We start from the raw sequence: 27,379 nt of genomic DNA, 5'->3' as shown, positions 1-27,379 counted from the left end.
CAAAACTTTTTTTCAGTTTCCTAAGAATCAAAGCATAAATGAGAATATACAAAATAGAGACAGTATAGAAAAAGCTATATATGATCTAAAACGTTTAGAAAGATTCTTGATTTCGGAAATGAGGGATCTTTGGGAGATAGCAACCCTGGAAAAATATTTAAATTGGGATATTATCCCTAAGGGTCTAAAAATATCAAAAAATTTAACCAGCGACTTAGGTGACCCTGGAACTCTGGAGGAGTGGAACGCAATGATGCATGAATTTTCTAAACAGACCGTACTATTCATCATAGAAAAGAGGAAACACAACCTACTAACAGCTAAAAGTGAAATTAAAAGGATTTTTGAAAAATTACAACCCTTCAGATACCATCAAGAAATTATCTATCTCTCCAACAGCATCAAACAAAGGATAAAAACTAAGGAAAAAGAAATAATAAAAAAGAAACAAAAGCAAATTTGTTAGAGATGAAGTACCAGAAGAGTCACAAATCTTCCCACCAGGTCCCACCACGCCAATTAATATGGCACAACTACACACTATAGATGAAACCAACTTGCACATAGAGGAAGAAATCAACTTGGGGATCATTTCTATATGTCAAACCCCACAAATGCAGTCACAGTCCCCATGCAGAACCGAATTATCAGAACCTGCCCCACAGGAATTAATATCTATTACCAACAGATTTTCTATATTGGAAGAAAGGGAGGGGGTTGAGTCAGAGAATGGGGAAATTGAAAATGGATCAGTTATTGAAAATGAACCAGTAGTAAAACCTAAAACTACGAACAGGGATAATAGTAGGAAACACACAGGAAAAAAGGTTGTAGAAACTAACACTAATAAGAACAAAAGTACCCCTTTACGTAACCACCAAACATATAGGAAGAAAACAGATACTCAAAATAATCCAAAAGGAACACCTAAGGAAGATTTTTTTCGGAAACGAGGAGGAAAAAAAAACTATAAGAAGAGGGGGGAAGCTCACCAAAAAGAAGAAATCTATATTAGAAAGGAAAAACACTAATGTAAATAACCAGGACACCTCACCCCCCCAGAAAATATATAACCTCAGTGAATATATATTGAATAAGGATGAATCTAGCCTATTACAAAAGGGCTTGAAATTTGCCCCCTCAAATTCGTTTAACAAATTTGAAGCCTTTATTGGCATCAAAAAATTTATGCGTAACTTATCTCTAAAAAAATATTTCATTAGGAACCCTGTTAGTATGAATAAAGAAGTAGAACCATCGAAATTCCAACATACTAGCTTAAGCAACAAATCCTTATTTCATCCCTATACTGAATATTCAGAGTCATTTAGAGTTTTTGAAAATATGGTCACTCGCGACATTCGGCGGTATAGGGATAAAGGAAATAAAATATATAAATCCAACTTAACAAAAAAAGAACAAACAGCCATTAGAGCGTTACAAGATAATCACGACATCATAGTCCGACCGGCGGACAAAGGCGGTAGTATAGTTGTACAAAACATCCAAGATTACCATTCTGAAGCACTCCGCCTATTGCAGGATGAAACAACATACAAAAAACTCCCCAGTGACCCCACTTTGGAATACAGCAAAAAATTTGTGGGACTGGTACAAAAAGGGAAAAATAGTGGGATTATAAATAAAAAAGAAGCAGATTTTATTATGATAAAACACCCCCGTATTGCAGCCTTTTATCATATTCCCAAAATACATAAATCTGCCACCAAGCCCCCGGGACGCCCTATTATATCAGGGATTGACTGTCTTACATCCAACCTGTCGAAGTATGTGGACCTTCAGCTACAAAAATATGTGGTCCAACTTCCAACATACCTGAAGGACACGACCCATATTCTCCAGATACTCGGAGAGATAACTTGGAAACCAGAATATATCTTAGGGACCCTGGACGTTACGTCCTTATATACTATAATAGAACATGAAAAAGGGCGCCAAGCAGCCGAGAACTTTATGCACAGGGACACCTCCTTGCCCCAAGAACAAACCAAGTTCATCTGGGAGTGCATTTCATTTATACTCCAACATAATTACTTTTTATACCATGATGACTTTTATCTCCAGACGTGGGGCACCACCATGGGGACCAGATTTGCACCGGGATATTCTAACCTCTATATGGGGTTGTGGGAGGAATCCAATATCCTCCCAGCATCCGGCCTGGCGTCAAATCTGGTCCTCTGGAGGCGTTTTATCGATGACATCATTTTTATATGGAATGTTCCGGAAAACCTTTTAAATTAATTTTTAACTAATTTAAATAAAAACGAATTTTATCTTACCTTCACGCCCACTATTAGTCGGACAGAAATTAATTTTTTGGACCTAACAGTTTTTATAGAAGATAACGAATTGAGGACAAAAACTTTAAAAAAAAAACTACTGATAGCAATAGCTATATAGACTTGAGTAGTTGTCACCTCCCCAGCTGTCTTAGAAATATACCGAGAAGCCAGTTTATCAGATTGCGGAGAAATTGTACGGATGTGGTCGAATACAAAAAGGAAGCTGAGAGTCTACAAAATGATTTTATACAGAAGGGATATGAAAAGGAAATGTTACTTACAGTTGCTGAACAAGTAGAAAAAATGGATCGAAGCACTTTATTAACTAAAAAACGGAAGGAAATATCAATAGAAACTACCGAAAATATCAAAGTACCAATTATTACTACTTACAATAATCAGAGTTATCTATTCAAGAAAATGGTAAAAAAACATTGGGAAATTTTGAAAGGCAACAGAATTGTGGGACAATTGCTACCAAAACACCCCACTTTTATTTTAAAAAAAACATCCAACATAGGGAATAGGGTGGCACCGACTATCAAAAATAAGCCTTGTAAAGACCAGGTTACGTTCTTCCAGGAAAACGGGTTTTTTCCATGTCGGTCATATAAATGTTGCAAAAAACTGAATTAAAAAGAACTCCATTGCGTGAAGTGGAAAGTTGGGATGGCTCTTTTTTAGAAGCACTATAAAGTCGCACATAAATTGCAAATCTAAAGATGTCATTTATGGCATTCAATGCCCATGTGGCAAAATGTATGTGGGACGGACAAAACGCATTTTGTCCACTCGAATTGGAGAACATATTTACAACATAGAGAGGAAATTTTTGGGCCATCCACTCTCTTGTGGAGAAGCACAATGCGTCTTTTGCACAATCCTCATTTTTTGGACTAGAAAAAGTAAAAAAACATTGGCGAGGTGGAAATCACGTGGCAAACATGTCAAGAACGGAGAGCCGCTGGATTTTTAATCTAAACACAATATCCCCATACGGTTTAAATATCGATCTGGAATTATTTGCCTTTTTATGATATATACCGTATAATTTTTTTTGATAAGTGTCCCATTTAAAAATCAAATACTTTTAAATATTATAAATTTTTTTTTTTTTAAACTTAATAAATTAAAAGTAATATCCCTTATGCTAGCCCGGTTATGTGTCAGAGTGGCAATATTGATATATAGGACATTTTTACCCCCCATTCTTAACCGATTAGTTTGTTGATTCAGCAACAAATTTTCTAGATAGGAACATGTTCACATTGTGCATTCTTTGCTTGCGTTTTTTATGCGTTTTGTATAGCCAAGGTCCGGAAGTATTGCGTATATGAATGTGCAAATACTAGATTTGGAGTCTGAGACATATATTGATTAACACACTATCCATAAAGATTAGATATGGTGCATACACCCCACTAGAAATTGGCAATCAGGAAAGTATGGTTGCCAGAGAGGCGAACATGAATACTGGGCCGGCCCGGACTAACATCTATAGTTTGCATAAATACCAGGAGCCAGTAGTGACTTTTCATCTCTGACGAAGGTCAGCGTACTGACCAAAACGCGTTAGATGATTCTTTGGCTCCTGCGCCTTGCTGTAGCTGCAATCGTGACGTCACGTTCAGTAATCAGATCTCCTTGCAAACTATCACAGCGTGGTCGCACCGGTGAGACGCTCACGGCCGGAGCAGATCTCCCGGCGCCTTCACCCGCTGTCTATCTGGACTGCCTGTCATACTGTCCCTCTGGGGGCTCCTGGAAGGACTGTGCTGCAGTACCCACAATATACCTTTGGACGAATAACGCCCCGTGGATTGTATCGTGCACACTGGTATCTTTCACCGCAACTCAGGACAAACAACGCTCCGTGGATCTATCTATGCAAACCAGCTTTCAGACCACAGGTACCTTCAACCACTCATAGTGCCTATTACATGGTACCATATATAGATTTACACTTTACTATTACTGTGTACATGTAAGCAGATTGTATTATACTCGAATCACTCAATCACGATTATCTTACAAATATATGTAGTGAGTGAGACAGAAGTTTTCCGCCAATTACGGTCATCGAGGTGGGGGGGTCGGCATCTATCTGCATCATAGCTCAACTCTAAAGATAGAAGTAAGTCTATCTGCTGCAGTATTTACCAAATCGACACAATCCTATGACATAGATATAGTATCTGGAGTATTTACTTAAAAACCGTTCCTTTATTTATTTTTTCTGCCTAGTGAACGAAACCAACACCAGCTCACTCCTCAATATCTTCTTATTTCATCCAGACACTAATAAACCAACTGCATTAGTAAGTTTGTTCCCATATGTGTGTTCCTTTTATGTGCGCCGATACACAAATACAATTTATTCTTAATTTCCAAATCTGTTGTAACCTTCTGGCGCCAGTTGATTTAAAAAAAAAAAAAATACGTTTTCCACCGGAGTACCCCTTTAAGGCACTTTGTAACAAGTTTGGCAGTATACTTCAGGTCCATTTGGAAGAGCCATTTCTTCCCAAGCTTTACCATTCCTGGCTGATGTCTTGAGATGTTGCTCCAGTGTTGCCACATAATCTTCTTTTCTCATGATGCCATCTATTTTGTGAAGTGCACCAGTCTCCCCCCACAACATCATCATACTGCCCCCGTGGGTCACAGTTGGGATGGTGTTTTGTGGCTTCCAAGATTCTCCCTTTTTCCTCCAAAAGTAACGATTTTAGACCACAGGACTTGTCTCCAAAAATGTAGGTCTCTGTTCCTGTGTGCATTTGCAAACATTAAAGGGGTACTCCGCTGCTCAGCGTTTGGAACCGACTGTTCCGAACACTAGAGCCGAAAGCTTGTGATGTCATAGCCCCGCCCACTCCTGACATCATGCCCTACCCCCTCAACGCAAGTCTATGGGAGGGGGCATGACAGCCGTCACGCCCCCTCCCATACACTTGCATTGATGGGGCGGGGTGTGATGTCATGAGGGGAGGGGTTATGACATCACGAGCTGCCGGCTCCAGCATTCGGAATAGTTTGTTCCAAATGCTGAGCAGCGGAGTACCCCAGAGTATCTGACTTTTATATGTTTCCTTTGGAGTAAAGGCTTCTTCCTGGCAGAGTGGCCTTTCAGCCCATGTTGATACAGGACTCGTTTCACTGTGGATAATGACACAATCTTACCAGCTTCCGCCAGCATCTTCCGCCAGCATCAAGGACTTTTGCTTTTGCTCTTGGGTTGATATGCACATGTCGGACCAAAGCACATTTATCTCTGAGACACAGAACCTGTCTCCTTCCTGAGCGATATGATGGCAGGACATTCCCATCTTGTTTGTACTTGCGCATAATTGTTTGTACAGATGAACCAGGCACCTGCAGGTATCTGGAAATTGCATTTAAAGGGGTACTCCGGTGGAATTTTTTTGTTTTTTGTAAATCAACTGGTGCCAGAAAGTTAAACAGATTTGTAAATTACTTCTATTAAAAAATCTTAATCCTTCCAGTACTTATCAGCTGCTGTTATGATCCAAAGGAAGTTCTTTTCTTTTTGAATTTCCTTTCAGTCTGACAACAGTGCTCTCTGCTGACACCTCTGTCCATTTTAGGAACTGTCCAGAGCAGGAGGTTTGCTATGGGGATTTGCTCCTACTCTGGACAGTTCCTGAAATGAACAGAGGTGTCAGCAGAGAGCACTGTGGTCAGGAGGAAAGGAAACTCAGAAAGAAAACAACTTCCTGTGAAGCATACAGCAGCTGATAAGTACTGGAAGGATTAAGATTTTTTTAATAGAAGTAATTTAAAAATCTGTTTAACTTTCTGGTAACAGTTGATTTAAAAAAAATAAAATAAAATAAATAAATAAAAATAAAATAAAAAATATTATATATATATACAGTATATATGTTTTCCAGTGGAGTACCCCTTTAAAATACATCCACAGGTGTGTCTCTAATTAACTCAGATGTTGCTAATGAACCTATCCGTAGCTTCCAAAGACATGACATCATCATATGGGCTGACCCAAAGTTTTTAAAGGCATAGTAATCCTAGTGTATGTAAACTTTTGACTTTGCAGTGGAAAACTTGTATTTTTTTTTTTAAATCAACTAATGCTTGAAAGTTAAACAGATTTGTAAATTACTTCTATTAAAATATCTTAATCCTTCCAGTACTTATTAGCAGCTGTATACTAATTCTTTTATTTTTGGATTTCTTTTCTGTCACGACCACAGTGCTCTCTCCATGTCCGGAACTGTCCAGAGCAGGAGAAAATCCCCATAGCAAACATATGCTGCTGTGGACAGTTCCTAAAATGGACAGAGGTGTCAGCAGAGAGCACTGCGGTCGTGACAGAAAAAAAAAATCCCCCCAAAAAAGAATTTCCTCTGTAGCATACAGCGGCTAATAAGTACTGGAAGGATTAAGAATTTTTAATAGAACTAATTTACAAATCTGTTTAACTTTCTGGCACCAGTTGATTTAAAAAAAAAAAAAAGTTTTCCACCGGAGTACCCCTCTAAAGAATTCTCTCTTTTTCTCATTATTCTGGCATTTGGCAAATAAATAATTTTGGGAATCCTAATTGACCTAAAATGGGTAAGGTTTATTCAGATTTTATGTCAGATAGTGAGAAAAACATCATATGTGTCTTTTTCTATAGTGTATGTAAACTTTTGGTTTCAACTGTATATACTCTACATCTGTCCTGATATTCCAGTCCTCGGGGGAGGGATACACTCACTGTGTTTCGGGCTCTCCAGGCTCTTTGGCGATCCATCTCTACTGGACAGGAAGCGGGTGTCCGGCTGACAAGCTTTTAACTTCACGAAAATTCCTCGTTTCGGGGGGCAGAAAAAATACCGTTGACCGCACCAGCTGCCGTCGGTGCAACCTTTATCTTCTTCCTGTTGGACCAAGAAAAACATTAGTATTTGGGAAAGGTTGTATGTGACAAGTGATGTGTAAGGTCCCCAGCAGCACAAAATATTTTAAGGGGTACTCTGCCCCAGATAATTTATCCCCTATCCAAAGGATAGGGGATAAGATGTCTGATCACGGGGTCCGGCCAGTGGGACCCCGCAATCTCCAGGCCGGCACCCCAGCATTCTGAACATTATATTCAGAATGCTAGCTTCCGAGTGGCCGTGGTCATGATGTCATGCCACACCCCCTCCATTCATGTCTATAGAGGGGGCGTGGCATGATGTGACATCACGACCTGAAGATCGCGGCAGGGGTCCCAGCAGCTGGACCCCCCCCCCCCCCAGCAATCAGACATCTTATCCCCTATCATTTGGATAGGGGATAAGAGGTCTAGGAGCGGAGTACCCCTTTAAAGAGAAGAGTTTAGAGATCACATGAGAAGAAGCAAGGGTCCTGCAGCACAGAATATTTCAGGAGAGGAGTGTGCAGATCATGTGGAGGTCACAGGGTGAGAGTTATATAGTGGAGGAGCAGGGTCCACAGCAGTACAGAATATTTCAGGAGAGGAGTGTGCAGATCATGTGGAGGTCACAGGGTGAGAGTTATATAGTGGAGGAGCAGGGTCCACAGCAGTACAGAGTATTTCAGGAGAGGAGTGTGCAGATCATGTGGAGGTCACAGGGTGAGCGTTATATAGTGGAGGAGCAGGGTCCACAGCAGTACAGAGTATTTCAGGAGAGGAGTTTGCTGATCATGTGGAGGTCACAGGGTGAGAGTTATATAGTAGAGGAGCAGGGTCCACAGCACTACAGAATATTTCAGGAGAGTAGTTTGCTGATCATGCGGAGGTCACAGGGTGAAAGTTATATAGTGGAAGAGCAGGGTCCACAGCACTACATAGTATTTCAGGAGAGGAGTTTGCTGATCATGTGGAGGTCACAGGGTGAGAGTTATATAGTAGAGGAGCAGGGTACATAGCAGTACAGAGTATTTAAGGAGAGGAGTGTGCAGATCATGTGGAGGTCACAGGGTGAGAGTTATATAGTGGAGGAGCAGGGTCCACAGCAGCACAGAGTATTTTTGGAGAGGTGTCTTGTGGGTGTCAGTGACCCATCCTGTATTGGTGAACTCACCAGCTCCACCCCGACCATGACGTCCTCCTTCTGCGGCAGATATCCCAACCATCGGATGATCCCGAAGGTCAGCTCCCCCTCCTTATACTGGATCTGCACCAGCGAGTCCACCTCCAGGTACCTCTCCTTGAAGAGGACTTTCTCCTGCTCCTCCCTACTGGCAGACTTCCCATCATGCCCCGGGCTCTGATCTACCAGCAAAAGAGGAAAGAAGCTGCCGATGTGCGATGTTAATGGAAAAAACCTCAATCATACCCACAAAATATTGTATTCTTATTACTTCTAAGACCTCTGCTTGCTGTCAGTGGATGGAGGTTGGAAGCTGAAACCTGTTCTGATCATGCCGGACACTGATACAGCTCTGATACATTGTAACAAACCATGCACCTCAAAGATATTTTTTATTCCCTGAGAGCAAGCAGAGCTCCTGTAAATAAACAAGGATTGCAGAAGAATATTACATTGTTGCAGAACATATAATTACACAAGTATAAAGAGGCTGTGTGGGTTAGAAAAACATAGCTGCTTCCTTTCAGAAACAGCGCCACAACTGTTCACAGGTTGAGTTTGGTATTGCAGGTCACTTCAATAGAGCTAAGCTGCAATACCATCCGTTTACAGGAGTGGCGTTCTGTTTAATATAAATCAGCCATGTTCTTTTTAAGCCTGTGGCACGCCGCCCCTAGACATTTTATCCACTATCACAAGGGTGTTCATTTAGAGCGTTGGGTGTGATGTCACGGCCACGCCCCCTCAATGCAAGTCTATAGGAGGGGGCGTGGCAGCCTTGAGGGGGTGTGGTTGTGACATCATGAGCCTCCGCCCCGCATCGCCAGTCATCCGGCACGGAGCGAAGTTGTCTGGGGTGCCACAGCCGAGATTGCGGGGGTCAACAGCGATGGGACTCCTGCGATCAGACATCTTATGCCCTATCCTTTGGGTTGGGGAAAAGATGTCTAGGGGCAGAGTACCCCTTTAAAGGTTGGCGTTTCCATTTAAACCAGTATGAAAAGTGGCATTAATATGACAGTACAGTCGGGCAGCTGCAGGGAATTCATCCTCCCCGTAGATTCCCTGTCGTCCTGTAAAGTCAGGACCTTCGGTGTGTGATGTACCTGGAGACGCGATGTCCTCTTTCACTATGGAGTCCAGGGGAACCTTCAACAACTCGCTCGATGGGATTCCCTCCTGCCAAGTAAGACACAGGGGGGCGCCATCACTTAAGGTGCAAAAACATCAGACCCTCCTACTCCCGAACTATTACCAGTCACATAGGGTAAAATGAAAAAGAGAACCACCACCTCCAGCAGGACAAGAGAACCACCACCTCCATCAGGACAAGAGAACCACCACCTCCAGCAGGACGAGAGAACCACCACCTCCATCTGGACAAGAGAACCACCACCTCCATCAGGACAAGAGAACCACCACCTCCATCAGGACAAGAGAACCACCACCTCCATCAGGACAAGAGAACCACCACCTCCATCAGGACAAGAGAACCACCACCTCCATCAGGACAAGAGAACCACCACCTCCAGCAGGACAAGAGAACCACCACCTCCAGCAGGACAAGAGAACCACCACCTCCATCAGGACAGGAGAACCATCACCTCCATCAGGACAAGAGAACCATCACCTCCATCAGGACAAGAGAACCACCACCTCCATCAGGACAAGAGAACCACCACCTCCATCAGGACAAGAGAACCACCACCTCCAGCAGGACAAGAGAACCACCACCTCCAGCAGGACAAGAGAACCACCACCTCCATCAGGACAAGAGAACCACCACCTCCATCAGGACAAGAGAACCACCACCTCCATCAGGACAAGAGAACCACCACCTCCATCAGGACAAGAGAACCACCACCTCCATCAGGACAAGAGAACCACCACCTCCATCAGGACAAGAGAACCACCACCTCCATCAGGACAAGAGAACCACCACCTCCATCAGGACAAGAGAACCACCACCTCCATCAGGACAAGAGAACCACCACCTCCATCAGGACAAGAGAACCACCACCTCCATCAGGACAAGAGAACCACCACCTCCATCAGGACAAGAGAACCACCACCTCCATCAGGAGAAGAGAACCACCACCTCCATCAGGACAAGAGAACCACCACCTCCATCAGGAGAAGAGAACCATCACCTCCATCAGGACAAGAGAACCACCACCTTCATCAGGACAAGAGAACCCCCACCTCCAGCAGAACAACAAGAGAACCACCACCTCCATCAGGACAAGAGAACCACCACCTCCAGTGGTATAATAAGCACCAATTTTAAGCCACATTTATACAGAACTTAAAACACAATACACCTGCCAAATAATGATAACACTGCACCTCAGCCTAAGTTCGTACCCATCCCCCAACGGTAGCCCTCAATGATGCAACACTTCTCCTTCCAGCACAAAACCAACCTCTCCAACCAAAGCCAACCCTAAACCTAACCATCCAAAGACAATCCCAAATCTACACCTCCCCAGCACAAAGCCAACCCTAATCCTAACCATGTAAAAGCCAACCCCAAAACTACACCTCCCCAGCACAAAGACAACCTCTCCAACCAAAGCCAACCCTAGCTCTACTCTTGCCCACCATAAAACCAACCCTAGCCCTTCTGTTGCCCACCACAATGCCAACCTTAACCTTATTCCCCCCCTGGTCCAAAGTCAATCTTAACCCTACTCCTTGCCAACCAAAAGCCAGCCATAACTCAATGGCCCCTGCGATAACTTTCTGGCAAACTGAAATTAGTGCTCACACTAACTTTTGGACAATTCTGTCTTCAATGGACATGGAAGTGTGGATGGGGCCTCTATTGTGTCCACAGATAAGTATTAATACACCGTAATCCTTGGACACCTTCATGACTTTCTTACCAGTACGACTTCTACGAAACCTGTGGCTGCCTGATTGCTGGAGAAAACAACGATTCCTCGCTTTAGAGAGTCCTCGACAAAGAAGGCAACCTTATCCCCGGCATTAACTGAACCAGTCTGTAGATATGATGATCCCGAATCATCTGATGGAGGGGCCCCGGAGAAGAGGACCTTATTGAAAGGTAAGAGGAGGCCGCTGTTCTTCTTACATTTGAAGAATGTCACCCCCTTATAAGATCCGTCCATGTTACCACGACCTTCACCTTCACCCTGTGGAAGAAATATATGGAAACAAAAACTTCAGGTTATTTTATGGAATAAAAAGTGTAAAAAAGTTTACATTACTAAAGTATAAGCTTTGCCTAGTTCTATTAGTCCACTAACAAAGTCCTAATCCTACGACTCAAGTCTAAAGTGAACCCTCGCCCTACCCATCCAAACCTAATGCCAACCCCAAATCTTCACCTCAATCTAAAGCCAAGCACAACTCTACACCTCAACCTAAAGTCAGCCCCAACTCTACTTCCTCAACCTAAAGCTAAACTCTACTTCTCAACCTAAAGCCAAGCCCAACTCTACTTCCCAACCTATAGCCAACCCCAACATTTCACCACAACCTTAAGTCAGCCCCAACTCTACTTCCTCAATCTAAAGCCAATCTCAACTCTACTCCCCAACCCAAAGCCAAGCCCTACTCTACTTCCCACCTAAGACCAACTCTTTTCTTCAACCTAAAGTCAACCCCAACTCTGCTCCCCAACCTAAAGCCAAGCCCAACTCTACTCCCCAACCTATAGCCAACCCCAACATTTCACAACCTAAAGTCAGCCCCAACTCTACTTCCTCAATCTAAAGCCAATCTCAACTCTACTACCCAAAGCCAAGCCCTACTCTACTCCCCACCTAAGACCAACTCTTTTCTTCAACCTAAAGTCAACCCCAACTCTGCTCCCCAACCTAAAGCCAAGCCCAACTCTACTCCCCAACCTAAAGCCAAGCCCAACTCTACTACCCAACCAAAAGCCAAGCCCAACTCTACTCCCCAACCAAAGCCCAACTCTACTCCCCAACCTAAAGCTAATACCAACTTTACTTCCCAACCTAAAGCCAAGCCCAACTCTACTCCCCAACCAAAAGCTAATACCAACTTTACTTCCCAACCTAAAGCCAAGCCCAACTCTACTCCCCAGCCAAAAGCCAAGCCCAACTCTACTCCCCAACCAAAAGCGAATACCAACTTTACTTCCCAACCTAAGGCCAGGCCCAACTCTACTCCCCAATCTAAAGTTAAGCTCAACTCTACTCCCCAACCTAAAGCCAAGCCAAACTCTACTCCCCAACCTAAAGCTAAGCCCAACTCTACTCCCCAACCTAAAGGCAAGCCCAACTCTACTCCCCAACCAAAAGCTAATACCAACTTTACTTCTCAACCTAAAGCCAAGCCCAACTCTACTCCCCAACCTAAAGCTAAGTCCAACTCTACTCCCCAACCTAAGACCAACTCTCTTCCTCAAGACAAAGTCATCCCCAACTCTACTTCCCATCCTAAGGTCAACACTAGCTTTACTCCCAAACCTAAAGCTAAGCCGAACTCTACTTCCCAACCTAAGGCTAAGCCCAACTTCATAGTAACTAATTCACATATTATGATAGAATCAATTATAGAAATCACAAGGTAATAATCCGTACCAATTACCCACCTCCAACTCCACTCCGAAGTACACGGGGGGCAGTAGGGTGCTGGAGTCCAGGGTGTTGCCCAAATGATGAATCAATGCAGGGAACAACTTCTGTTCATGCTCCACCAGGACCCTCTGCCCAACCTCGGCCTGGACAGCTTGCTCCAGAAGACCCCTCTCCAGGAAGCAGCTGAGCCGTTCGGTGGGGTTGTGGATGGCCAGGAGAAGGGCCGCTTGTCTCTGACTTAGTGGCTGCAGATTGTTGACGTCTACGTCTATCAGGACATTGTCCTCAATGACAGTGACGCTGAGGGACTGGGCCGGGGTCTGGTCCCCTGTCACACTCTGGATATAGGACTCCTCACTCATACAGCACAGTCTACCGGGCTCCACTGCCCGGGCGCCCACCGGGACCCTCTCCATCAAGATGAAGTACATGAGGAAGTCCTCTACCTCTCTGCTGACCTGGGCCATGGTGGAGGAGACCCGACTGCTCAGTCTTCACCTGCACAGAAAACGTTCATGTGTCACTAATAGATCTATGTCAGTAATTCCCATAATCCCAGCAATGCTGCCATAATCCCCAACCGGCTCCACGGTAATCTCCGGGGCCAGCGTCCATACAGGATGAGAAGATAAGACCTGTGTGACCCTATAGTGGGAGGGGCCCGAACCCACGTCACCTGATCAGTAACAGCTTCTTATGTGCCTCACTGTGTTATCTGTGGTGTTACATAGGACTGCAGGTCACATCTATACATTATCTGTACTCAGAGAGTTATCACTGTTATCTGTGGTGTTACATAGGACTGCAGGTCACATCTACTACATTATCTGTACTCAGAGAGTTATCACTGTTATCTGTGGTGTTACATAGGACTGCAGGTCACATCTACTACATTATCTGTACTCAGAGTTATCACTGTGTTATCTGTGGTGTTACATAGGACTGCAGGTCACATCCATACATTATCTGTACTCAGAGAGTTATCACTGTTATCTGTGGTGTTACATAGGACTGCAGGTCACATATATACATTATCTGTACTCAGAGAGTTATCACTGTTATCTGTGGTGTTACATAGGACTGCAGGTCACATCTACTACATTATCTGTACTCAGAGAGTTATCACTGTGTTATCTGTGGTGTTACATAGGACTGCAGGTCACATCTACTACATTGTCTGTACTCAGAGAGTTATCACTGTGTTATCTGTGGTGTTACATAGGACTGCAGGTCACATCTACTACATTATCTGTACTCAGAGAGTTATCACTGTGTTATCTGTAGTGTTACATAGGACTGCAGGTCACATCTATACATTATCTGTACTCAGAGAGTTATCACTGTGTTATCTGTGGTGTTACATAGGACTGCAGGTCACATCTATACATTATCTGTACTGAGAGAGTTATCACTGTTATCTGTGGTGTTACATAGGACTGCAGGTCACATCTACATTATCTGTACTCAGAGAGTTATCACTGTGTTATCTGTGGTGTTACATAGGACTGCAGGTCACATCTATACATTATCTGTACCCAGAGAGTTATCACTGTGTTATCTGTGGTGTTACATAGGACTGCAGGTCACATCTATACATTATCTGTACTCAGAGAGTTATCACTGTTATCTGTGGTGTTACATAGGACTGCAGGTCGCATCTATACATTATCTGTACTCAGAGAGTTATCACTGTGTTATCTGTGGTGTTACATAGGACTGCAGGTCACATCTATACATTATCTGTACTCATAGAGTTATCACTGTTATCTGTGGTGTTACATAGGACTGCAGGTCACATCTATACATTATCTGTACTCAGAGAGTTATCACTGTTATCTGTGGTGTTACATAGGACTGCAGGTCACATCTATACATTATATGTACTCAGAGAGTTATCACTGTGTTATCTGTGGTGTTACATAGGACTGCAGGTCCCATCTATACATTATCTGTACTCAGAGAGTTATCACTGTTATCTGTGGTGTTACATAGGACTGCAGGTCACATCTATACATTATCTGTACTCAGAGAGTTATCACTGTGTTATCTGTGGTGTTACATAGGACTGCAGGTCACATCTATACATTATCTGTACTCAGAGAGTTATCACTGTGTTATCTGTGGTGTTACATAGGACTGCAGGTCACATCTATACATTATCTGTACTCAGAGAGTTATCACTGTGTTATCTGTGGTGTTACATAGGACTGCAGGTCACATTTATACATTATCTGTACTCAGAGAGTTATCACTGTGTTATCTGTGGTGTTACATAGGACTGCAGGTCACATCTATACATTATCTGTACTCAGAGAGTTATCAGTGTGTTATCTGTGGTGTTACATAGGACTGCAGGTCACATCTATACATTATCTGTACTCAGAGAGTTAACACTGTTATCTGTGGTGTTACATAGGACTGCAGGTCCCATCTATACATTATCTGTACTCAGAGAGTTATCACTGTTATCTGTGGTGTTACATAGGACTGCAGGTCACATCTATACAGTATCTGTACTCAGAGAGTTATCACGGTGTTATCTGTGGTGTTACATAGGACTGCAGGTCACATCTATACATTATCTGTACTCAGAGAGTTATCACTGTGTTATCTGTGGTGTTACATAGGACTGCAGGTCACATCTATACATTATCTGTACTCAGAGAGTTATCACCGTGTTATCTGTGGTGTTACATAGGACTGCAGGTCACATCTATACATTATCTGTACTCAGAGAGTTATCACTGTGTTATCTGTGGTGTTACATAGGACTGCAGGTCACATCTATACATTATCTGTACTCAGAGAGTTATCACTGTTATCTGTGGTGTTACATAGGACTGCAGGTTACATCTATACATTATCTGTACTCAGAGAGTTATCACTGTTATCTGTGGTGTTACATAGGACTGCAGGTCACATCTATATATTATATGTACTCAGAGAGTTATCACTGTGTTATCTGTGGTGTTACATAGGACTGCAGGTCCCATCTATACATTATCTGTACTCAGAGAGTTATCACTGTTATCTGTGGTGTTACATAGGACTGCAGGTCACATCTATACATTATCTGTACTCAGAGAGTTATCACTGTGTTATCTGTGGTGTTACATAGGACTGCAGGTCACATCTATACATTATCTGTACTCAGAGAGTTATCACTGTGTTATTTGTGGTGTTACATAGGACTGCAGGTCACATCTATACATTATCTGTACTCAGAGAGTTATCACTGTTATCTGTGGTGTTACATAGGACTGCAGGTCACATCTATACATTATCTGTACTCAGAGAGTTATCACTGTGTTATCTGTGGTGTTACATAGGACTGCAGGTCACATCTATACATTATCTGTACTCAGAGAGTTATCACTGTTATCTGTGGTGTTACATAGGACTGCAGGTCACATCTATACATTATCTGTACTCAGAGAGTTATCACTGTTATCTGTGGTGTTACATAGGACTGCAGGTCACATCTATACATTATCTGTACTCAGGGAGTTATCACTGTTATCTGTGGTGTTACATAGGACTGCAGGTCACATGTATACATTATCTGTACTCAGAGAGTTATCACTGTGTTATCTGTGGTGTTACATAGGACTGCAGGTCACATCTATACATTATCTGTACTCAGAGAGTTATCACTGTGTTTTCTGTGGTGTTACATAGGACTGCAGGTCACATCTATACATTATCTGTACTCAGAGAGTTATCACTGTTATCTGTGGTGTTACATAGGACTGCAGGTCACATCTATACATTATCTGTACTCAGAGAGTTATCACTGTGTTATCTGTGGTGTTACATAGGACTGCAGGTCACATCTATACATTATCTGTACTCAGAGAGATATCACTGTTATCTGTGGTGTTACATAGGACTGCAGGTCACATCTATACATTATCTGTACTCAGAGAGTTATCACTGTTATCTGTGGTGTTACATAGGACTGCAGGTCACATCTATACATTATCTGTACTCAGAGAGATATCACTGTGTTATCTGTGGTGTTACATAGGACTGCAGGTCACATCTACTACATTATCTATACTCAGAGAGTTATCACTTTTATCTGTGGTGTTACATAGGACTGCAGGTCACATCTATACATTATCTGTACTCAGAGAGATATCACTGTTATCTGTGGTGTTACATAGGACTGCAGGTCACATCTATACATTATCTGTACTCAGAGAGATATCACTGTGTTATCTGTGGTGTTACATAGGACTGCAGGTCACATCTATACATTATCTGTACTCAGAGAGTTATCAATGTTATCTGTGATGTTACATAGGACTGCAGGTCACATCTATACATTATCTGTACTCAGAGAGTTATCGCTGTTATCTGTGGTGTTACATAGGACTGCAGGTCACATCTATACATTATCTGTACTCAGAGAGTTATCACTGTTATCTGTGGTGTTACATAGGACTGCAGGTCACATCTACTACATTATCTGTACTCAGAGAGTTATCACTGTGTTATCTGTAGTGTTACATAGGACTGCAGGTCACATCTATACATTATCTGTACTCAGAGAGTTATCACTGTGTTATCTGTGGTGTTACATAGGACTGCAGGTCACATCTATACATTATCTGTACTGAGAGAGTTATCGCTGTTATCTGTGGTGTTACATAGGACTGCAGGTCACATCTATACATTATCTGTACTCAGAGAGTTATCACTGTTATCTGTGGTGTTACATAGGACTGCAGGTCACATCTATACATTATCTGTACTCAGAGAGTTATCACTGTGTTATCTGTGGTGTTACATAGGACTGCAGGTCACATCTATACATTATCTGTACTCAGAGAGATATCACTGTGTTATCTGTGGTGTTACATAGGACTGCAGGTCACATCTATACATTATCTGTACTCAGAGAGTTATCACTGTTATCTGAGGTGTTACATAGGACTGCAGGTCACAACTATACATTATCTGTACTCAGAGAGTTATCACTGTGTTATCTGTGGTGTTACATAGGACTGCAGGTCACATCTATACATTATCTGTACTCAGAGAGTTATCACTGTTATCTGTGGTGTTACATAGGACTGCAGGTCACATCTACTACATTATCTGTACTCAGAGAGTTATCACTGTTATCTGTGGTGTTACATAGGACTGCAGGTCACATCTATACATTATCTGTACTCAGAGTTATCACTGTTATCTGTGGTGTTACATAGGACTGCAGGTCACATCTATACATTATCTGTACTCAGAGAGTTATCACTGTGTTATCTGTGGTGTTACATAGGACTGCAGGTCACATCTATACATTATCTGTACTCATAGAGTTATCACTGTTATCTGTGGTGTTACATAGGACTGCAGGTCCCATCTATACATTATCTGTACTCAGAGAGTTATCACTGTTATCTGTGGTGTTACATAGGACTGCAGGTCACATCTATACAGTATCTGTACTCAGAGAGTTATCACTGTGTTATCTGTGGTGTTACATAGGACTGCAGGTCACATCTATACATTATCTGTACTCAGAGAGTTATCACTGTGTTATCTGTGGTGTTACATGGGACTGCAGGTCACATCTATACATTATCTGTACTCAGAGAGTTATCACTGTGTTATCTGTGGTGTTACATAGGACTGCAGGTCACATCTATACATTATCTGTACTCAGAGAGTTATCAGTGTGTTATCTGTGGTGTTACATAGGACTGCAGGTCACATCTATACATTATCTGTACTCAGAGAGTTATCATTGTTATCTGTGGTGTTACATAGGACTGCAGGTCACATCTATACATTATATGTACTCAGAGAGTTATCACTGTGTTATCTGTGGTGTTACATAGGACTGCAGGTCCCATCTATACATTATCTGTACTCAGAGAGTTATCACTGTTATCTGTGGTGTTACATAGGACTGCAGGTCACATCTATACATTATCTGTACTCAGAGAGTTATCACGGTGTTATCTGTGGTGTTACATAGGACTGCAGGTCACATCTATACATTATCTGTACTCAGAGAGTTATCACTGTGTTATCTGTGGTGTTACATAGGACTGCAGGTCACATCTATACATTATCTGTACTCAGAGAGTTATCACTGTGTTATCTGTGGTGTTACATAGGACTGCAGGTCACATCTATACATTATCTGTACTCAGAGAGTTATCACTGTTATCTGTGGTGTTACATAGGACTGCAGGTCACATCTATACATTATCTGTACTCAGAGAGTTATCACTGTTATCTGTGGTGTTACATAGGACTGCAGGTTACATCTATACATTATCTGTACTCAGAGAGTTATCACTGTGTTATCTGTGGTGTTACATAGGACTGCAGGTCACATCTATACATTATCTGTACTCAGAGAGTTATCACTGTTATCTGTGGTGTTACATAGGACTGCAGGTCACATCTATACATTATCTGTACTCAGAGAGTTATCACTGTTATCTGTGGTGTTACATAGGACTGCAGGTCACATCTATACATTATCTGTACTCAGAGAGTTATCACTGTTATCTGTGGTGTTACATAGGACTGCAGGTCACATCTATACATTATCTGTACTCAGAGAGTTATCACTGTTATCTGTGGTGTTACATAGGACTGCAGGTCACATCTATACATTATCTGTACTCAGGGAGTGATCACTGTTATCTGTGGTGTTACATAGGACTGCAGGTTACATCTATACATTATCTGTACTCAGAGTTATCACTGTTATCTGTGGTGTTACATAGGACTGCAGGTCACATGTATACATTATCTGTACTCAGAGAGTTATCACTGTGTTATCTGTGGTGTTACATAGGACTGCAGGTCACATCTATACATTATCTGTACTCAGAGAGTTATCACTGTTATCTGTGGTGTTACATAGGACTGCAGGTCACATCTATACATTATCTGTACTCAGAGAGTTATCACTGTGTTATCTGTGGTGTTACATAGGACTGCAGGTCACATCTATACATTATCTGTACTCAGAGAGTTATCACTGTTATCTGTGGTGTTACATAGGACTGCAGGTCACATCTATACATTATCTGTACTCAGAGAGTTATCACTGTTATCTGTGGTGTTACATAGGACTGCAGGTCACATCTATACATTATCTGTACTCAGAGAGTTATCACCGTTATCTGTGGTGTTACATAGGACTGCAGGTCACATCTATACATTATCTGTACTCAGAGAGTTATCACTGTGTTATCTGTGGTGTTACATAGGACTGCAGGTCACATCTATACATTATCTGTACTCAGAGAGTTTTTACTGTTATCTGTGGTGTTACATAGGACTGCAGGTCACATCTATACATTATCTGTACTCAGAGAGTTATCACCGTTATCTGTGGTGTTACATAGGACTGCAGGTCACATCTATACATTATATGTACTCAGAGAGTTATCACTGTTATCTGTGGTGTTACATAGGACTGCAGGTCACATCTATACATTATATGTACTCAGAGAGTTATCACTGTTATCTGTGGTGTTACATAGGACTGCAGGTCACATCTATACATTATATGTACTCAGAGAGTTATCACTGTTATCTGTGGTGTTACATAGGACTGCAGGTCACATCTATACATTATCTGTACTCAGAGAGTTATCACTGTGTTATCTGTGGTGTTACATAGGACTGCAGGTCACATCTATACATTATCTGTACTCAGAGAGTAATCACTGTTATCTGTGGTGTTACATAGGACTGCAGGTCACATCTATACATTATCTGTACTCAGAGAGTTATCACCGTTATCTGTGGTGTTACATAGGACTGCAGGTCACATCTATACATTATCTGTACTCAGAGAGTTATCACCGTTATCTGTGGTGTTACATAGGACTGCAGGTCACATCTATACATTATATGTACTCAGAGAGTTATCACTGTTATCTGTGGTGTTACATAGGACTGCAGGTCACATCTATACATTATCTGTACTCAGAGAGATATCACTGTTATCTGTGGTGTTACATAGGACTGCAGGTCACATCTATACATTATATGTACTCAGAGAGTTATCACCGTTATCTGTGGTGTTACATAGGACTGCAGGTCACATCTATACATTATCTGTACTCAGAGAGTTATCACTGTTATCTGTGGTGTTACATAGGACTGCAGGTCACATCTATACATTATATGTACTCAGAGAGTTATCACTGTTATCTGTGGTGTTACATAGGACTGCAGGTCACATCTATACATTATATGTACTCAGAGAGTTATCACTGTGTTATCTGTGGTGTTACATAGGACTGCAGGTGACATCTATACATTATCTGTACTCAGAGAGTTATCACCGTTATCTGTGGTGTTACATAGGACTGCAGGTCACATCTATACATTATCTGTACTCAGAGAGTTATCACTGTTATCTGTGGTGTTACATAGGACTGCAGGTCACATCTATACATTATCTGTACTCAGAGAGATATCACTGTTATCTGTGGTGTTACATAGGACTGCAGGTCACATCTATACATTATATGTACTCAGAGAGTTATCACCGTTATCTGTGGTGTTACATAGGACTGCAGGTCACATCTATACATTATATGTACTCAGAGAGTTATCACTGTGTTATCTGTGGTGTTACATAGGACTGCAGGTGACATCTATACATTATCTGTACTCAGAGAGTTATCACTGTGTTATCTGTGGTGTTACATAGGACTGCAGGTCACATCTATACATTATCTGTACTCAGAGAGTTATCACTGTGTTATCTGTGGTGTTACATAGGACTGCAGGTCACATCTATACATTATCTGTACTCAGAGAGTTATCACCGTTATCTGTGGTGTTACAAGACTTCCTGTATCATTTGTACATATACCAGTGTTTCCCAATTAGGGTGACTCCAGCTGTTGTAAAACTACATCCCCCAGCATGCCCAGACAGCCTAAGGCTGTCTGGGCATGCTGGGAGTTGTAGTTTTGCAACAGCTGGAGGCACCCTGGTTGTGAAACACTGGTATATGTACAAATGATAGTTGAGCTCTGCTACATGTTGCAGTTTGCAGCCCTGGGGAATCCCCCACCCTCTCTCTCTCTTTCTATTGGTTGATAGCAGTCGCTGCCCCTCCCCCTTATCTCTTCAATATTGTGGTTTTGTTTTGTTACTTTGTATCTAATTTATTCCTAAGAATAATAACAATAAATAATAAACATTGTATACACTGTAACAGATCACAGCATTTCACTTCTTCCCATTTTCTAACAATCAGCAACTTAAGAACTACAATTCTTACCATGTACCTCAAGGAGAACTACAAGTCTCAGCCTTCCCCAGCAGTCTCCAGTATTGTCAGCAGACAGAGGCTCCTATAGATCGGGGGTCCTGACAGATCAGCAGGTGGAGGAGACCCCCCCAGCTCCGGAAGTAACTGATCACAGAGCAGGTCCGGGGAGGAGGAAAAGGGGCGGAGCCTGGGGTAGGTACTTCCCTGTATGTGATACTGTGTCACTGCACAACCAGCTCTGCTATACTACAGCCCAGTGTTATACTGTGTCACTACACAACCAGCTCTGCTATACTACAGCCCAGTGTTATACTGTGTCACTACACAACCAGCTCTGCTATACTACAGCCCAGTGTTATACTGTGTCACTACACAACCAGCTCTGCTATACTACAGCCCAGTGTTATACTGTGTCACTGCACTGCACACTACACAACCAGCTCTGCTATACTACAGCCCAGTGTTATACTGTGTCACTTCACAACCAGCTCTGCTATACTACAGCCCAGTGTTATACTGTGTCACTACACAACCAGCTCTGCTATACTATAGCCCAGTGTTATACTGTGTCACTGCACTGCACACTACACAGCCAGCTCTGCTATACTACAGCCCAGTGTTATACTGTGTCCCTACACAACCAGCTCTGCTATACTACAGCCCAGTGTTATACTGTGTCACTGCACAACCAGCTCTGCTATACTACAGCCCAGTGTTATACTGTGTCACTGCACTGCACACTACACAGCCAGCTCTGCTATACTACAGCCCAGTGTTATACTGTGTCCCTACACAACCAGCTCTGCTATACTACAGCCCAGTGTTATACTGTGTCACTGCACAACCAGCTCTGCTATACTACAGCCCAGTGTTATACTGTGTCCCTACACAACCAGCTCTGCTATACTACAGCCCAGTGTTATACTGTGTCACTGCACAACCAGCTCTGCTATACTACAGCCCAGTGTTATACTGTGTCACTACACAACCAGCTCTGCTATACTACAGCCCAGTGTTATACTGTGTCACTACACAACCAGCTCTGCTATACTACAGCCCAGTGTTATACTGTGTCACTACACAACCAGCTCTGCTATACTATAGCCCAGTGTTATACTGTGTCACTGCACTGCACACTACACAACCAGCTCTGCTATACTGCAGCCCAGTGTTATACTGTGTCACTGCACTGCACACTACACAGCCAGCTCTGCTATACTACAGCCCAGTGTTATACTGTGTCACTGCACTGCACACTACACAACCAGCTCTGCTATACTACAGTCCAGTGTTATACTATGTCACTACACAACCAGCTCTGCTATACTACAGCCCAGTGTTATACTGTGTCACTGCACTGCACACTACACAGCCAGCTCTGCTATACTACAGCCCAGTGTTATACTATGTCACTGCACTGCACACTACACAACCAGCACTGCTATACTACAGCCCAGTGTTATAGTGTCTCACTGCACTGCACACTACACAGCCAGCTCTGCTATACTACAGCCCAGTGTTATACTGTGTCACTGCACTGCACACTTCACAACCAGCTCTGCTATACTACAGCCCAGTGTTATACTGTGTCACTGCACTGCACACTACACAGCCAGCTCTGCTATACTACAGCCCAGTGTTATACAATGTCACTGCACTGCACACTACACAACCAGCTCTGCTATACTACAGCCCAGTGTTATACTATGTCACTGCACTGCACACTACACAGCCAGCTCTGCTATACTACAGCCCAGTGTTATACTGTGTCACTACACTGCACACTACACAGCCAGCTCTGCTATACTACAGCCCAGTGTTATACTATGTCAATGCACTGCACACTACACAGCCAGTTCTGCTATACTACAGCCCAGTGTTATACTGTGTCACTGCACTGCACACTACACAACCAGCTCTGCTATACTACAGCCCAGTGTTATACTATGTCACTGCACTGCACACTACAAAGCCAGCTCTGCTATACTACAGCCCAGTGTTATACTGTGTCACTGCACTGCACACTACACAGCCAGCTCTGCTATACTACAGCCCAGTGTTATACTGTGTCACTGCACTGCCCACTACACAGCCAGCTCTGCTATACTACAGTCCAGTGTTATACTATGTCACTGCACTGCCCACTACACAGCCAGCTCTGCTATACTACAGTCCAGTGTTATACTGTGTCACTGCACTGCACACTACACAGCCAGCTCTGCTATACTACAGCCCAGTGTTATACTGTGTCACTGCACTGCCCACTACACAGCCAGCTCTGCTATACTACAGCCCAGTGTTATACTGTGTCACTGCACTGCACACTACACAGTCAGCTCTGCTATACTACAGCCCAGTGTTATACTGTGTCACTGCACTGCACACTACACAACCAGCTCTGCTATACTACAGCCCAGTGTTATACTGTGTCACTGCACTGCACACTACACAGCCAGCTCTGCTATACTACAGCCCAGTGTTATAGTGTCTCACTGCACTGCTCACTACACAGCCAGCTCTGCTATACTACACCCAGTGTTATTCTGTGTCACTGCACTGCACACTACACAGCCAGCTCTGCTATACTCCATCCCTGTGTTATATTGTGTCACTGCACTGCACACTACACAGCCAGCTCTGCTATACTACAGCCCAGTGTTATACTGTGTCACTGCACTGCACACTACACAGTCAGCTCTGCTATACTACAGCCCAGTTTTATACTGTGTCACTGCACTGCACACTACACAACCAGCTCTGCTATACTACAGCCCAGTGTTATACTGTGTCACTGCACTGCACACTACACAGCCAGTTCTGCTATACTACAGCCCAGTGTTATAGTGTCTCACTGCACTGCTCACTACACAGCCAGCTCTGCTATACTACACCCAGTGTTATTCTGTGTCACTGCACTGCACACTACACAGCCAGCTCTGCTATACTCCATCCCTGTGTTATATTGTGTCACTGCACTGCACACTACACAGCCAGCTCTGCTATACTACAGCCCACTGTTATACTGTGTCACTGCACTGCACACTACACAGCCAGCTCTGCTATACTACAGCCCAGTGTTATACTGTGTCACTGCACTGCACACTACACAACCAACTCTGCTATACTACAGCCCAGTGTTATACTGTGTCACTGCACTGCCCACTACACAACCAGCCCTGCTATACTACAGTCCAGTGCTATACTGTGTCACTGCACTGCCCATTACACAGCCAGCTCTGCTATACTACAGCCCAGTGTTATACTGTGTCACTGCACTGCCCACTACACAGCCAGCTCTACTATACTACAGCCCAGTGTTATACTGTGTCACTGCACTGCACACTACACAGCCAGCTCTGCTATACTACAGCCCAGTGTTAAACTATGTCACTGCACTGCCCACTACACAGCCAGCTCTGCTATACTACAGTCCAGTGTTATACTGTGTCACTGCACTGTGCACTACACAGCCAGCTCTGCTATACTACAGTCCAGTGTTATACTGTGTCACTGCACTGTGCACTACACAGCCAGCTCTGCTATACTACAGTCCAGTGTTATACTGTGTCACTGCACTGTGCACTACACAGCCAGCTCTGCTATACTACAGTCCAGTGTTATACTGTGTCACTGCACTGCACACTACACAACCAACTCTGCTATACTACAGCCCAGTGTTATACTGTGTCACTGCACTGCCCACTACACAACCAGCCCTGCTATACTACAGTCCAGTGCTATACTGTGTCACTGCACTGTGCACTACACAGCCAGCCCTGCTATACTACAGTCCAGTGTTATACTGTGTCACTGCACTGTGCACTACACAGCCAGCTCTGCTATACTACAGTCCAGTGTTATACTGTGTCACTGCACTGTGCACTACACAGCCAGCCCTGCTATACTACAGTCCAGTGTTATACTGTGTCACTGCACTGTGCACTACACAGCCAGCTCTGCTATACTACACCCAGTGTTATACTGTGTCACTGCACTACACTGCTCAGTTGTGGTGTTCACGGATGGCATTAACTGATCAGACCTGGCAATTACTGATCAGGTGTGGCGTTCACTGATCAGGGGTGGCGTTCACTGATCAAGCATGGCATTAACTGATCAGACCTGGCAATTACTGATCAGGTGTGGCGTTCACTGATCAGGTGTTGGGTTCACTGATCAGGCATTGCGTTCACTGCTCAGTTGTGGTGTTCACGGATCAGGCGTGGCATTCACTGATCAGGCGTTGGGTTCACTGCTCAGGTGTGGTGTTCACGGATCAGGCGTGGCGTTCACTGATCAGGCGTTGGGTTCACTGATCAGGCCACTTATCAGGCATTGCGTTCACTGCTCAGGTGTGGTGTTCACGGATCAGGCGTGGCATTCACTCATCAGGCGTTGGGTTCACTGCTCAGGTGTGGTGTTCACGGATCAGGTGTGGCGTTCACTGATCAGGCTTGGCGTTCACTGATCAGGCATTGCATTCAATGATCAGGCGTTGCGTTCACTGATCATGTTTGGCATTCACTGACAGCAAGAAGAAATCCTAATTATGGGGATGATTTGAAAAAGACAACAGGAAAAAGTTACTGACATTTTGTTATTAATATAATTTAGAAGGTGCGGTCCCCGGGGTGTAAGGATCGTAAGGAATGATGGAGGGGGCTCGTCCGGGATCAGAGATGTGTAAGTATATTCCGCCTTTAACTATGTATTCAGCCTTAAGACAGAGGGGAGCTGTCTACAATATGGGGGCACAGAGGGAACCAATCTACAATGAGGGGGCACAGAGGTGACCTATCTACAATCTGGGGAAAGAGAGGTGACCCATCTACAATATGTGGGCACAGAGAGGAGGAATCTACAATATGGGGGCACAGAGAGGAGGAATCTACAACATGGGGGCACAGAGAGGAGGAATCTACAATATGGGGGCACAGAAGTGACACATCTACAATATGGGGGCACAGAAGTGACACATCTACAATATGGGGGGCACAGAGAGGATGCATCTACAATATGGGGGCACAGAGAGGATGAATCTACAATATGGGGGCACATAAGGGACACATCTAGAATATGGGGGGCGCAGAGAGGATTAATCTACAATATGGGGGCACAGAGAGGAAGAATCTACAAAATGGGGGCACAGAGGTGACACATCTACAATATGGG

General features: G+C 43.4%; 2 protein-coding genes across 3 annotated transcripts in view; one reads left to right on the top strand and one right to left on the bottom strand.

Moving 5' to 3' along the window:
- Positions 1-22,345, bottom strand: part of LOC130274490 (ubiquitin carboxyl-terminal hydrolase CYLD-like) — a 40,181-nt gene extending 17,836 nt beyond the window's left edge. The window contains exons 1-6 of one of the 2 annotated variants that reach the window (XM_056522892.1): positions 22,217-22,345; positions 12,957-13,440; positions 11,257-11,526; positions 9,478-9,550; positions 8,363-8,553; positions 7,048-7,210 (exon numbers count right to left, since the gene is read on the bottom strand). In XM_056522892.1, the coding sequence (XP_056378867.1) occupies positions 7,048-7,210; positions 8,363-8,553; positions 9,478-9,550; positions 11,257-11,526; positions 12,957-13,409 (1,150 nt within the window). In that variant the 5' untranslated portion in view covers positions 13,410-13,440; positions 22,217-22,345. The remainder of the gene's footprint in view (positions 1-7,047; positions 7,211-8,362; positions 8,554-9,477; positions 9,551-11,256; positions 11,527-12,956; positions 13,441-22,216) is intronic. The other variant, XM_056522893.1, reaches the window with a different exon arrangement.
- A 22-nt stretch (positions 22,346-22,367) lies between these two features.
- Positions 22,368-27,379, top strand: part of LOC130274491 (ly6/PLAUR domain-containing protein 2-like) — a 54,964-nt gene continuing 49,952 nt past the window's right edge. The window contains exons 1-2 of the mRNA XM_056522895.1: positions 22,368-22,399; positions 26,822-26,890. Coding sequence (XP_056378870.1) covers positions 26,857-26,890 — 34 coding nt within the window. The 5' untranslated portion in view covers positions 22,368-22,399; positions 26,822-26,856. The remainder of the gene's footprint in view (positions 22,400-26,821; positions 26,891-27,379) is intronic.

This window comes from Hyla sarda, chromosome 5 (assembly GCF_029499605.1).
Source record: "Hyla sarda isolate aHylSar1 chromosome 5, aHylSar1.hap1, whole genome shotgun sequence".
Classification (NCBI taxonomy): Eukaryota; Metazoa; Chordata; class Amphibia; order Anura; family Hylidae; genus Hyla; species Hyla sarda.
Note: the sequence above shows the minus strand (reverse complement) of the source record. Positions and strands in the feature narration are given on the sequence as shown.